The sequence below is a fragment of the Carassius gibelio genome, chromosome B9 (assembly GCF_023724105.1).
Source record: "Carassius gibelio isolate Cgi1373 ecotype wild population from Czech Republic chromosome B9, carGib1.2-hapl.c, whole genome shotgun sequence".
In the NCBI taxonomy this organism is placed as follows: domain Eukaryota; kingdom Metazoa; phylum Chordata; class Actinopteri; order Cypriniformes; family Cyprinidae; genus Carassius; species Carassius gibelio.
The window spans coordinates 9,838,017-9,852,397 of record NC_068404.1 but is presented as its reverse complement, the minus strand read 5'-3'; the positions used below and the strand labels follow the sequence as shown (position 1 = coordinate 9,852,397).

General features: G+C 41.6%; 1 protein-coding gene across 50 annotated transcripts in view; it reads right to left on the bottom strand.

Annotated features, from left to right (window-relative positions):
- LOC127965162 (fibronectin) overlaps positions 1 to 14,381 on the bottom strand; it is a 58,838-nt gene that overhangs the window by 22,275 nt on the left and 22,182 nt on the right. For 26 of the 50 annotated variants that reach the window (XM_052565800.1, XM_052565806.1, XM_052565772.1 and 23 more), the window contains 16 exons: positions 14,014 to 14,182; positions 13,596 to 13,690; positions 12,438 to 12,606; positions 11,650 to 11,913; positions 11,464 to 11,558; positions 10,372 to 10,540; positions 9,954 to 10,048; positions 8,807 to 8,975; positions 8,019 to 8,282; positions 7,833 to 7,927; positions 6,740 to 6,908; positions 5,940 to 6,203; positions 5,754 to 5,848; positions 5,446 to 5,614; positions 5,011 to 5,105; positions 486 to 654 (listed from right to left, as the gene is read on the bottom strand). In XM_052565800.1, coding sequence (XP_052421760.1) covers positions 486 to 654; positions 5,011 to 5,105; positions 5,446 to 5,614; positions 5,754 to 5,848; positions 5,940 to 6,203; positions 6,740 to 6,908; positions 7,833 to 7,927; positions 8,019 to 8,282; positions 8,807 to 8,975; positions 9,954 to 10,048; positions 10,372 to 10,540; positions 11,464 to 11,558; positions 11,650 to 11,913; positions 12,438 to 12,606; positions 13,596 to 13,690; positions 14,014 to 14,182 — 2,545 coding nt within the window. The remainder of the gene's footprint in view (positions 1 to 485; positions 655 to 5,010; positions 5,106 to 5,445; positions 5,615 to 5,753; positions 5,849 to 5,939; positions 6,204 to 6,739; positions 6,909 to 7,832; positions 7,928 to 8,018; positions 8,283 to 8,806; positions 8,976 to 9,953; positions 10,049 to 10,371; positions 10,541 to 11,463; positions 11,559 to 11,649; positions 11,914 to 12,437; positions 12,607 to 13,595; positions 13,691 to 14,013; positions 14,183 to 14,381) is intronic. The other 24 variants (XM_052565774.1, XM_052565814.1, XM_052565815.1 and 21 more) reach the window with 19 other exon arrangements.

Below are 14,381 nucleotides of genomic sequence, written 5' to 3'. Positions count from 1 at the left end.
ACCCAACTCTCCATGTGTGATCCTGTAGTACCTCATAGTGACTGAGGGAGTACCATCTGGCAGAATGTCATTTTTTCACAAAACTGACCAAATTTGTGAGGTGAAATTGAGCTGTTATGTTCTGTTTGCCAAAATAATCTAATTAGGATCAATGCTGACAACAGAAACATATGCTTTATTGAAAATTACTGAGAAAGCAATGTGTATTATGTAATTGCTCTGTATTTAATATCTCAGCAGACATTAAAAAGCAAGCACTGCTCTGATTACAATAAATGCATAAACTGGGAAAGCATGTGTACTGACTTAAAACTGAGGCGAATAGTGATTTGAGATAAAAAAAAATCTCTAAAACCGACCCAGAGTCAAAGTGGTGGAAGAAAGAGAAAGAGCTGTAGACATATAGTCATAAGACAGCTGTATAACTCCACCAACACTCCTACATCTTCAACAAGCTCAATGAAATGCTGTTTCTTCACACTTACGAGTGACCACGCGCCGAATGATGGGGTTGCCATCCTCATGACCGTTGATGACCGGCTGGACGCTGTAGGTGTACTCAACTCCAGGAGTTAGACCTGAGATGTGGACACTACCAGACTCTGAGATCGTGTCCCTTGGAGCTTCTCCACCTTGACTGGGCCTCACGGTCAACTGCAGAGAAGAATTAGTGAGTAAACACTGTGTATTGAGTAATCATGACTGAATGTGTGTGAACGTGAGAGAAAAGAATGTCCAAAGTCAGTTTCTAAAGAGTACTTTTACATGTGTATTACAATGGCCATTAAACCAAGAGTGATTGCCTATAGACCAATTATAGGTTTGTAAACATTCAGGATGCATGTACATTACACGGATTGGGTACAAACTAGTTTGGTTTAAAAATATTATATTGATTAGATTTCATATTCAAAATGTTCTCTGTATATTACTTTAACATGTCACCCACCGATAAGCACTATTATTCAACAAAATTGGCGTTAGATAGTGGGATAGTCTTACAGATCCGAAACAGGGATGACACTTTTTTTGTGGGCGGAGCCTATTTGTGAAAATGATGGTTTTCAAGTGGCAGTTTATGGAGCCATGGAATAAAAGAACAACAACAACAAAAAAAGTAAATTTGATTTTATATTTCAAAATTCTGACTTTTTTTCTCCTAGTTCAGAAATTATATCTCACAATTCTAATAAGGAAAAATGTCTCTTGGTTACGTATGTAACCAGGGTTCTTCGAGGGAACGAGACACTGCGTTGAAAACATTATGGGGAACGCGTTTAGCATGAGCAACTCCAAATAATATGTGTAATCTGTCTTATGGAAGAACGCGACGTTACGGGCGGGGTGATGCAAGTGACCAGGAAGCTATAAAAGCACATGCCGTGCAGCTGGCATCAGCTTCGAGTACCAGCAAGCGGAGGCAGGGGTGCCGGGGGTATGGCATCGAGACACAGTGTATCATTCCCTCGAGGAACCATGGTTACATATGTAACCTAGAGACGTTCCTCTTTAGGAACTCGAGCTGCATCAAAAACGCTATGGGGAACGATGTGCCCACGCTGCCAGACTACCAAATCCCTGCCTAGTGTGTATCCGAAGAGCACAGCTTAGGACAAGCGAACAGAAGCGTCTGGAGTAACTGGCAAATCTAGGCCATAAAACCTTGCGAATGTGGAGGGCATGGATCACCCCGCAGCGTTCCAAATGTCCAGCATGGACGCACCTGCTAAGAAGGCCCTGGAGGCCGCCATACCCCGTGTGGAGTGAGCCTTGGCTCTCAACAGCGGGGGAGACGAGAGTACTCGTAGGTGGTGTTGATAGCCACAACTATCCAATGGCTAAGAATCTGCTTAGATGCAGGAAAGCCCCTTTTGGGGGGACCGTAGCACACTAGCAATTGGTCTGATTTTCTCCACAGGACAGCTCTGTGGACGTATGTGTCCAGCGATCGAGGTGGATACATACAACTAACTTCTTCTGGTCAGACTGCCGGAAGGGAGGAGGGCAGAAGGCCTGCAGTACTATCGGTTGTTGTGTGACAGGGAACTTTAGGAACACAACCCGTTCGAGGGTTTAGAAGTGCTTTGGCCATGCCGGGCACAAGGTCGAGATAAGTAGGGGCCATTAAGAGGGCCTGAAGATCTACAAATCTCCTCAGAGAGTCCACAACCAAGTCCCGGGGAGGCGGGGGGGATACAGGACCGTACTGGAGCACTCGCCCTCAGCACACTGTGGAGGAAACGTGTAACTAGGGGGTGTCTTCACAAAGACTGACCATCGAAAGGGACATGGTAGGCCACAATGGCTGCCATGTAAACCTTCAGCGTGGAGTGGGTCAACCCTGCAGAGAATCTGGCTTGCAGAAACTTCAGAATTGTACCAACTGGGCAGTTAGCTGGTTCAAGCTGATGGTCTCTGCACCATGAGGTGAAGAGTTTCCACCTCAGGATGTACAGTTTTCCTCGTTGTGGGAGCTCTGGATTGGAGGATGGTCTCAACAACCTCGGTTGAGAGAGTGGATGCTATGAGATGTCCCCCTCAGGGGCCATACCCACAGCTTCCACAACTCCGGGCGAGGGTGAATTATTGTGCCCTGCGTCTGTGAGAGTAAGTCTGTCCTGATCGGTATCTCCCATGGAGAGCCATCGAGGAGCGAGACCAGATCTGGGAACCATACTCGGCCTGGCCAGAACGAGGCTACTAACAACAGACGGACCCTGTCCTGGCATACTGTCGCCAGAACTCCCGGGAGCAGAGCAATAGGGGGATATGCGTACAAACGAAGCCTCGGCCAGGTCTGTACCATAGTGTCCAGTCCCAGAGGAGCTGGATGAACTAGAGAGAACCAGAGGGGACATTGCGATGTCTCTCAAGTCGCAAAGAGGTCCACTTGAGCTTTGCCAAAAAAATTCTCCATATCTGCTTCACCACTTCGGGTTGAAGTTTCCATTCCCCGGGCCTCGGCCCCTGCCTCGACAGTATGTCTGCTCCCATATTTAGCTTCCCAGGAATATACACTGCTCTGAATGAGAGGAGTTTGCCCTGGGACCACACTAGGATCTGGTGTGCCAGCTTGTACAAGGGGCGCGAACGCAAACCTCCCTGGTGGTTGATATAACAGACCACCGATGTGTCGTCGGTGCGCACCAACACATGGTGACCCCTCAGGTCTGGGAGGAAGTATTTTAGTGCCCGGTAGATGGCTGGCATCTCTAGACAATCGGTATGCCATATCAGATGGCGACCGCTCCACAGACCCCAGGCAGGGTGGCCACTCATGACCGCACCCCAGCCAGTGAGGGACACATCTTCTGCAACAAGGAGCTCCCAGCACCGGGCCCTGATTCAAAAAAACAAGTTTTCTTCCACGTGTCTAAGGCACGGAGGCATTGCCACTTGACCTTGATAGTTCGAAGTAGATTACCACTCTGGGAAAATCCCTTGGTCTTGAGCGATCAGTGTAGGGGTCTCATGTACAGCAGGCCAAGAGGTATCACATTGGACGCAGCTGCCATCAGACCCAACAATCTCTGAAATTGTTTGACAGTGAGTGACTGGCTTCTTCAACTCTCTTGACTGACACGAGGATTGACTCGATACAAGAAGGGGACGTGCCTGCATCGTGGTCGAATCCCACACTATGCCTAGATAGGTGGTTCTCTGAACTGGAGAATGTACACTTTTCTGGTGTTCAGTCCCAAACCCTGCTCCCCCATGTGAGCGAGAACGACATCTCGATGTCGAGCCACCATGTGCTCTGATTGAGTTAGAATCAACCAATCGTTGATATAATTTTGTATGCAGGGTGAGAGTGCAAAGCCAAAAGGAAGTACTCGATATCCGTTTACTTTGCCCCTGAAAGCGAACCTCCGAAACTTTCTGTGTTGTGGAAGGATGGAGAGATGCAAGTATGCGTCTATGAGATCGGTCATGACAAACCAGTCCTCAACATTTTACTGATGCAGATCTATGATCGGACGCAACCCCCCCATCCTTCCTTGGAACTTGTGAAATACCGGCTGTTAAGACCCAGATCCCAGTCTTGAGGAGGGACCACCTCAATGGCCTCCTCCCTAATAGAGTATTCACTTCTTTTTCCATAACCAGAGCCTGCTCGTGTCCAACCAACGTTGGAATAACCCCATTGAATTTCGGTGGTAAGAGCCGAACTGAATGCGCTAGCCTTATTGCCGTTCACATGCTGCTAAATAATCTACTAAGGGAATCAGTCTCTCGAGACTGACCTCTGGTGTAACAGAGGCAGTAAAATCCTAGCCTGACTTAGGACACCATTCCCAGCAACCGATCTAACTGTTTTAGAGACCCCCGAAGGAGTAGCAAGCCTTTCAGTACTGCTACGCTCGTGGGCGGAATAAACTGAGAGCAGTGCTCGCTGGAAAGCGCAGCTGCGCGGCATGTGCTTTTATAGCTTTCTGGTCGCTTACGTCACCCCGCCCGTGATGTCACGCTCTTCCATAAAGACAGATTACACATGATATTCAGAGTCGTTCACGCTAAACGCATTCCCCGTAGGGTTTTCGACGCAGCTCGAGTTCCTGAAGAGGAACCACTCGTCATTCTCTCTATTCCCCTCTACTCTTCTGGCATTTCCCCCCCTCAGAATTAACAAGCTCACAATGAACAGCATGTTAATATTAATGTATGTAGACCTAATGTTTAAATCAAATGTATGCTTTAAAAGTAGAGTAATCATAGCAGTCTTCATCCATAGCATGTGCATTTAAACATCTGCGTTTCGCTTCAAATGGTGTCTTTAACAACAGTATTTTGCAAAAATAATTTGCATTCCGATTTTAACATCAAAAGGCACAAAATATATATTTTTTCTTATTTCATGGATTTTACCCATTTACCTCTGCTTGTTCAACACTGTTTTTCTTCAACCACTATATATGCGCAGCTTATATGACGTAAGTGACGTAACTGTGACATCCATTCTGAATTAGTCTATAGCTGTGCCAAAATGGCTCTGGCATGTTTTAACTGTACCTTGTATCCAATTTTAGGCACAGGGGTCCAGGAGACAATGATGGAGGTGTCTGTGACATCAGTGCTGAAGTCAGGAGCTTTTCCCATTGGCTGAACTGAAAGCCAGAAAATACAGGACTACTGCATTAGCACTATTTAACCAAATGTATTTGGAATTAAAAAACAAAAACAAACTCCAAGGTGGAGAAGCTTTTGCAGTGAAGTAGAGAAGCACTGCATTGATTACAGCATAAACTGAGAAAGCATGTGTATTAACACAAAACTGAGGTGAATAGTGATTTGTGATTCAAAAACTCTCTTAAAACCTACCCGGAGTCGAAGTGGTGGAAGAAAGAGAAAGAGCTATAGACAAATAGTCATAAGACAGCTGTACAACTCCACCGACAATCCCACATTTTCAATAAGCTCAATAAAATGCTGTTTCTTCAAACTTACGAGTGACCACCCGTCGAATGATGGGGTTGCCATGCTCATGACCGTTGATGACCGGCTGGACGCTGTAGGTGTACTCAACTCCAGGAGTTAGACCTGAGATGTGGACACTACCAGACTCTGAGATCGTGTCCCTTGGAGCTTCTCCACCTTGACTGGGCCTCACGGTCAACTGCAGAGCAGAATTAGTGAGTAAACACTGTGTATTGAGTAATCATGACTGAATGTGTGTGAACGTGAGAGAAAAGAATGTCAATATTTAGTAACTGTGACATCTATTCTGAATTTACTGTGGCATGTTTTAATGGTACCTTGTATCCAATTTTAGGCACAGGGGTCCAGGAGACAATGATGGAGGTGTCTGTGACATCAGTGCTGAAGTGAGGAGCATTTCCCATTGGCTGAACTGAAAACCCCAAAAAACAGGACTATCGCATGAGCACTCTTTAAGCAAATGTATTTGGAATAATAAAAAATAAAACAAATCAGTAACTCACGTGTGGTGAAGGAGGCGATGGACCCCTCACTGAGCACATTGCCTTTTTCCGCATGCAGAGTGGCAGTGTACTCGGTGTCAGGCTGCAAGTTGATGAGTGTGTACTGTGACATATGGCCAGGAATACGCAGCTGTTTAGGGTTTGAGCCCTGGACAGTCAGGAAAAGTCTGTAACCTGTGACTTGAGCCCTAGGAGTTGACCAGATGATTACAGCACTGTCTTCAGTAACGTGAGTGAAATCAATATCGGTGGGTGGGTCGGGCTCTGTGAAGAGAAAGATTATATTGTATTAGATCCAATTCACCTACCCAACTCTCAATGTGTGATCCTGTAGTACCTGTAGTGACTGAGGGGGTACCATCTGGCAGAATATCATTTTTTCATAAAACTAACCAAATTTGTGAGATGAAATTGAGCTCTTATGTTCTGTTTGCCAAAATAGCCTAATTAGGATAAATGCTGACAACAGAAACATTGCTTTCTCAGTAATTTTTAATAAAGCATATGTGTATTATGTAATTGCTCTGTATTTAATAGCTCAATAGACATTTAAAGCAAGCACTGCACTGATAACAATAACTGCATAAACTGGGAAAGCATGTGTACTGACTTAAAACTGAGGAGAATTGTGATTTGTGATTCAAAAACTCTCTAAGACCGATCTGGAGTCAAAGTGGTGGAAGAAAGAGAAAGAGAAAGAGAAAGAGCTGTAGACAGATAGTCATAAGACAGCTGTACAACTCCACCGACAATCCTACATCTTCAATAAGCGCAATGAAATGCTGTTTCTTCCCACTTACGAGTGACCACACGTCGAATGATGGGGTTGCCTTGCTCATGACCGTTGATGACCGGCTGGACGCTGTAGGTGTACTCAACTCCAGGAGTTAGACCTGAGATGTGGACACTACCAGACTCTGAGATCGTGTCCCTTGGAGCTTCTCCACCTTGACTGGGCCTCACGGTCAACTGCAGAGAAGAATTAGTGAGTAAACACTGTGTATTGAGTAATCATGATTGAATGTGTGTGAACGTGAGAGAAAAGAATGTCAAAATTCAGTTTCTAAAGAGTACTTTTATATGTGTCTTACAATGGCCATTAAACCAAGAGTGATTGCCTATAGAACAATTATAGGTTTGTAAACATTCAGGATGCACATACAACACACAGATACAGTTCAGTTTAAAAATATTTTATTGATTAGATGTCATTTTCAAAATATTATCTGCATATTGCTAGAGCTTGTCTCCTAGCGATAAGCACTGTTTTTCAACTAAATTGACATTAGTTGGATAGTCTTACAGATCCGAAACAGGGATTACTTTATTGTGGGCGGAGCCTATCTGTTGGCAGATAATTATTGTTTTCAAGTGGCAGTTTATGGAGCAATGGAATAAAAGAACAAAAAAAGGTAAATTTGATTTTATATTTCAAAATTCTGATTTTTTTCTTGCAGTTCCGAGATTATATATCACAATTCTAATGAGGAAAAACAACTCATCATTCTCTCTTTTCTCCTCTTCCCTTCTGGCTTTTCCCCCTCAGAATTGACAAGCTCACAATGAACGGTAAGTGAATATTATGTAGACCTATTGTTTAAATCAAGGGTATGCTTTAAAAGTAGAGTAATCATAGCAGTCTTCATCCATAGCATGTGCATTTAAACGTCTGCGTTTCCTCTCAAATGGAGTCTTTGATGACAGTATGCTATAAAATTATTTGCATTCTGATCTTGACATCCAAAGCATACATTTTTCTCTTATTCCATGGACTTTACCCATTTACCTCCAGTTGTTCACCAGCATTTTTCTTCAAACACTATATACGCGCAGCTTCAAGTGACATAACTGTGACATCTATTCTGAATTTACTCTGGCATGTTTTAATGGTACCTTGTATCCAATTTTAGGCACAGGGGTCCAGGAGACAATGATGGAGGTGTCTGTGACATCAGTACTGAAGTGAGGAGCAATTCCCATCGGCTGAACTGAAAACCAGAAAATACAGGGCTATTGCATTAGCACTCTTTAAGCAAATGTATTTGGAATAATAAAAAATAAAACAAATCAGTAACTCACGTGTGGTGAAGGAGGCGATGGACCCCTCACTGAGCACATTGCCTTTTTCCGCATGCAGAGTAACAGTGTACTCGGTGTCAGGCTGCAAGTTGATGAGTGTGTACTGTGACGTACGGCCAGGAATACGCAGCTGTTTAGGGTTTGAGCCCTGGACAGTCAGGAAAAGTCTGTAACCTGTGACTTGAGCCCTAGGAGCTGACCAGATGATTACAGCACTGTCTTCAGTAACGTTAGTGAAATCAATATCGGTGGGTGGGTCGGGCTCTGTGAAGAGAAAGATTATATTATATTAGATCCAATTCACCTACCCAACTCTCCATGTGTGATCCTGAAGTACCATATAGTGACTGAGGGGATACCATCTGGCAGAATATCATTTTTTCATAAAACTGACCAAATTTGTGAGATTAAATTGAGCTCTTATGTTCTGTTTACCAAAATAGTCTAATTAGGATAAATGCTGACAACACAAACATATTCTTTATAAAAAATTACTGAGAAAGCAATGTGTATTATGTAATTGCTCTATATTGAATATCACAATAGGCATTTAAAGCAAGCACTGCACTGATAACAATAACTGCATAAACTGGGAAAGCATGTGTACTGATTAAAACTGAGGCAAATAGTGATTTGAGATTCAAAAAATCTCTAAAACCGACCCAGATTCAAAGTGGTGGAAGAAAGAGAAAGAGCTGTAGACAAATAGTCAAAATTCAGCTGTACAACTCCACCAACACTCCTACATCTTCAATAAGCTCAATAAAATGCTGTTTCTTCACACTTACGAGTGACCACGTGTCGAATGATGGGGTTGCCTTGCTCATGACCGTTGATGACCGGCTGGACGCTGTAGGTGTACTCAACTCCAGGAGTTAGACCTGAGATGTGGACACTACCAGACTCTGAGATCGTGTCCCTTGGAGCTTCTCCACCTTGACTGGGCCTCACGGTCAACTGCAGAGCAGAATTAGTGAGTAAACACTGTGTATTGAGTAATCATGACTGAATGTGTGTGAACGTGAGAGAAAAGAATGTCCAAAGTCAGTTTCTAAAGAGTACTTTCACATGTGTCTTACAACGGCCATTAAACCAAGAGTGATTGCCTATAGACCAATTATAGGTTTGTAAACATTCAGGATGCACGTACATTACATGAATATAGTACAAAATTGTTTGGTTTAAAAAATGTATATTTATTAGATGTCATATTCAAAATGTTCTGTGTATATTACTAGAGCTTGACACCCAGCAATAAGCACAGACATTCAACAAAATTGACATAAGACAGTGGGATAGTCTTACAGATCCTAAACAGGGATGACATTTTTTTGTGGGTGGAGCCTATCTGGTGGCAGAAAATGATGGTTTTCAAGTGGCAGTTAATGGAGCAATGGAATAAAATAATTTTTTTATTTAAAAAGGTAAATTTGGTTTTATATTTCAAAATTCTGACTTTATTCTTGCAGTTCAGAGATTATATATCACAATTCTAATAAGGAAAAACAACTCATCATTCTCTGTCTTCCGCTCTTCTCTTCTGGCTTTTTCCCCCCTCAAAACTGACAAGCTCACATTGAACAGTAAGTGAATATTGTGTAGACCTATTGTTTAAATCAAATGTATGCTTTAAAAGTAGAGTAATCATTGTAGTTTTCATCCATAGCATGTGCATTTAAATGTCTGCGTTTAGCTTCAAATGGCGTCTTTAACCACAGTATTTTATAAAAACTATTTGCATTCCGATCTTAACATCAAAAGGCACAATATATATATATTTCTTATTCCATGGATTTTATCCATTTATCTCTACTTGTTCACCAGTGTTTTTCTTCAACCACTATATATGCGCAGCTGCAAGTGACGTAACTGTGACATCCATTCTGAATTAGTCTATAGCTGTGCCAAAATGGCTCTGGCATGTTTTAACGGTACCTTGTATCCAATTTTAGGCACAGGGGTCCAGGAGACAATGATGGAGGTGTCTGTGACATCAGTGCTGAAGTCAGGAGCATTTCCCATTGGCTGAACTGAAAACCAGAAAAAACAGGACTATTGCATTAGAACTATTTAAGCAAATGTATTTGGAATTAAAAAACAAAAACAAACTCCAAGGTGGAGAAGCACTGCACTGATTACAATAACTGCATAAACTGAGAAAGCACGTCTATTAACACAAAACTGAGGTGAATAGTGATTTGAGATTCAAAAACTCTCTAAGACCGAACCAGAGTAAAAGTGGTGGAAGAAAGAGAAAGAGCTGTAGACAGATAGTCATAAAACAGCTGTACAACTCCAGCAACACTCGCACATCTTTAATAAGCTCAATAAAATGCTGTTTCTTCACACTTACGAGTGACCACACGTCGAATGATGGGGTTGCCTTGCTCATGACCGTTGATGACCGGCTGGACGCTGTAGGTGTACTCAACTCCAGGAGTTAGACCTGAGATGTGGACACTACCAGACTCTGAGATCGTGTCCCTTGGAGCTTCTCCACCTTGACTGGGCCTCACGGTCAACTGCAGAGAAGAATTAGTGAGTAAACACTGTGTATTGAGTAATCATGATTGAATGTGTGTGAACGAGAGAGAAAAGAATGTCCAAAGACAGTTTCTAAAGAGTACTTTCACATGTGTATAACAAAGGCCATTAAACCAAGAGTGATTGCCTATAGAACAATTATAGGTTTGTAAACATTCAGGATGCACATACAACACACAGATACAGTTCAGTTTAAAAATATTTTATTGATTAGATGTCATTTTCAAAATATTATCTGCATATTGCTAGAGCTTGTCTCCTAGCGATAAGCACTGTTTTTCAACTAAATTGACATTAGTTGGATAGTCTTACAGATCCGAAACAGGGATGATTTTATTGTGGGCGGAGCCTATCTGTTGGCAGAAAATTATTGTTTTCAAGTGGCAGTTTATGGAGCCATGGAATAAAAGAACAAAAAAGGTAAATTTGATTTAATATTTCAAAATTCTGATTTTTTTCTCACAGTTCCGAGATTATATATCACAATTCTAATGAGGAAAAACAACTCATCATTCTCTCTTTTCCCCTCTTCCCTTCTGGCTTTTCCCCCTCAGAATTGACAAGCTCACAATGAACGGTAAGTGAATATTATGTAGACCTATTGTTTAAATCAAAGGTATGCTTTAAAAGTAGAGTAATCATAGCAGTCTTCATCCATAGCATGTGCATTTAAACGTCTGCGTTTCCTCTCAAATGGAGTCTTTGATGACAGTATGCTATAAAATTATTTGCAATTCGATATTGACATCCAAAGCATATTTTTTTCTCTTATTCCATGGACTTTACCCATTTACCTCCAGTTGTTCACCAGCTTTTTTCTTCAAACACTATATACGCGCAGCTTCAAGTGACATAACTGTAACATCTATTCTGAATTTACTCTGGGATGTTTTAATGGTACCTTGTATCCAATTTTAGGCACAGGGGTCCAGGAGACAATGATGGAGGTGTCTGTGACATCAGTGCTGAAGTGAGGAGCAATTCCCATCTGCTGAACTGAAAACCAGAAAATACAGGACTATTGCATGAGCACTCTTTAAGCAAATGTATTTGGAATAATAAAAAATAAAACAAATCAGTAACTCACGTGTGGTGAAGGAGGCGATTAGCCCCACACTGAGCACATTGCCTTTTTCCGCATGCAGAGTGGCAGTGTACTCGGTGTCAGGCTGCAAGTCGATGAGTGTGTACTGTGACATACGGCCAGGAATACGCAGCTGTTTAGGGTTTGAGCCCTCGACAGTCAGGAAAAGTCTGTAACCTGTGACTTGAGCCCTAGGAGTTGACCAGATGATTACAGCACTGTCTTCAGTAACGTTAGTGAAATCAATATCGGCGGGTGGGTCGGGCTCTGTGAAGAGAAAGATTATATTATATTAGATCCAATTCACCTACCCAACTCTCCATGTGTGATCCTGTAGTACCTCATAGTGACTGAGGGAGTACCATCTGGCAGAATGTCATTTTTTCATAAAACTAACCAAATTTGTGAGATTAAATTGAGCTCTTTTGTTCTGTTTACCAAAATAGTCTAATTAGGATAAATGCTGACAACACAAACATATTCTTTATAAAAAATTACTGAGAAAGCAATGTGTATTATGTAATTGCTCTATATTGAATATCACAATAGGCATTTAAAGCAAGCACTGCACTGATAACAATAACTGCATAAACTGGGAAATCATGTGTACTGATTAAAACTGAGGCAAATAGTGATTTGAGATTAAAAAAATCTCTAAAACTGACCCAGATTCAAAGTGGAGGAAGAAAGAGAAAGAGCTGTAGACAAATAGTCAAAATTCAGCTGTACAACTCCACCAACACTCCTACATCTTCAATAAGCTCAATGAAATGCTGTTTCTTCACACTTACGAGTGACCACGCGCCGAATGATGGGGTTGCCTTGCTCATGACCGTTGATGACCGGCTGGACGCTGTAGGTGTACTCAACTCCAGGAGTTAGACCTGAGATGTGGACACTACCAGACTCTGAGATCGTGTCCCTTGGAGCTTCTCCACCTTGACTGGGCCTCACGGTCAACTGCAGAGAAGAATTAGTGAGTAAACACTGTGTATTGAGTAATCATGACTGAATGTGTGTGAACGTGAGAGAAAAGAATGTCCAAAGTCAGTTTCTAAAGAGTACTTTCACATGTGTCTTACAACGGCCATTAAACCAAGAGTGATTGCCTATAGACCAATTATAGGTTTGTAAACATTCAGGATGCACGTACATTACATGAATATAGTACAAAATTGTTTGGTTTAAAAAATTTATATTTATTAGATGTCATATTCAAAATGTTCTGTGTATATTACTAGAGCTTGACACCCAGCAATAAGCACAGACATTCAACAAAATTGACATAAGACAGTGGGATAGTCTTACAGATCCTAAACAGGGATGACATTTTTTTGTGGGTGGAGCCTATCTGGTGGTAGAAAATGATGGTTTTCAAGTGGCAGTTAATGGAGCAATGGAATAAAATATTTTTTTTATTTAAAAAGGTAAATTTGATTTTATATTTCAAAATTCTGACTTTATTCTTGCAGTTCAGAGATTATATATCACAATTCTAATAAGGAAAAACAACTCATCATTCTCTGTCTTCCGCTCTTCTCTTCTGGCTTTTCCCCCCTCAAAACTGACAAGCTCACATTGAACAGTAAGTGAATATTGTGTAGACCTATTGTTTAAATCAAATGTATGCTTTAAAAGTAGAGTAATCATTGCATTTTTCATCCATAGCATGTGCATTTAAATGTCTGCGTTTAGCTTCAAATGGCGTCTTTAACCACAGTATTTTATAAAAACTATTTGCATTCCGATCTTAACATCAAAAGGCACAATATATATATATATATATATATATTTCTTATTCCATGGATTTTATCCATTTATATCTACTTGTTCAACAGTGTTTTTCATCAACCACTATATATGCGCAGCTACAAGTGACGTAACTGTGACATCCATTCTGAATTAGTCTATAGCTGTGCCAAAATGGCTCTGGCATGTTTTAACGGTACCTTGTATCCAATTTTAGGCACAGGGGTCCAGGAGACAATGATGTCGGTGTCTGTGACATCAGTGCTGAAGTCAGGAGCATTTCCCATTGGCTGAACTGAAAACCAGAAAAAACAGGACTATTGCATTAGAACTATTTAAGCAAATGTATTTGGAATTAAAAAACAAAAACAAACTCCAAGGTGGAGAAGCACTGCACTGATTACAATAACTGCATAAACTGAGAAAGCACGTCTATTAACACAAAACTGAGGTGAATAGTGATTTGAGATTCAAAAACTCTCTAAGACCGAACCAGAGTAAAAGTGGTGGAAGAAAGAGAAAGAGCTGTAGACAGATAGTCATAAAACAGCTGTACAACTCCACCAACACTCCTACATGTTTAATAAGCTCAATAAAATGCTGTTTCTTCACACTTACGAGTGACCACGCGTCGAATGATGGGGTTGCCTTGCTCATGACCGTTGATCACTGGCTGGACGCTGTAGGTGTACTCAACTCCAGGAGTTAGACCTGAGATGTGGACACTACCAGACTCTGAGATCGTGTCCCTTGGAGCTTCTCCACCTTGACTGGGCCTCACGGTCAACTGCAGAGAAGAATTAGTGAGTAAACACTGTGTATTGAGTAATCATGACTGAATGTGTGTGAACGTGAGAGAAAAGAATGTCCAAAGTCAGTTTCTAAAGAGTACTTTTACATGTGTCTTACAATGGCCATTAAACCAAGAGTGATTGCCTATAGACCAATTATAGGTTTGTAAACATTCAGGATGCACATACAACACA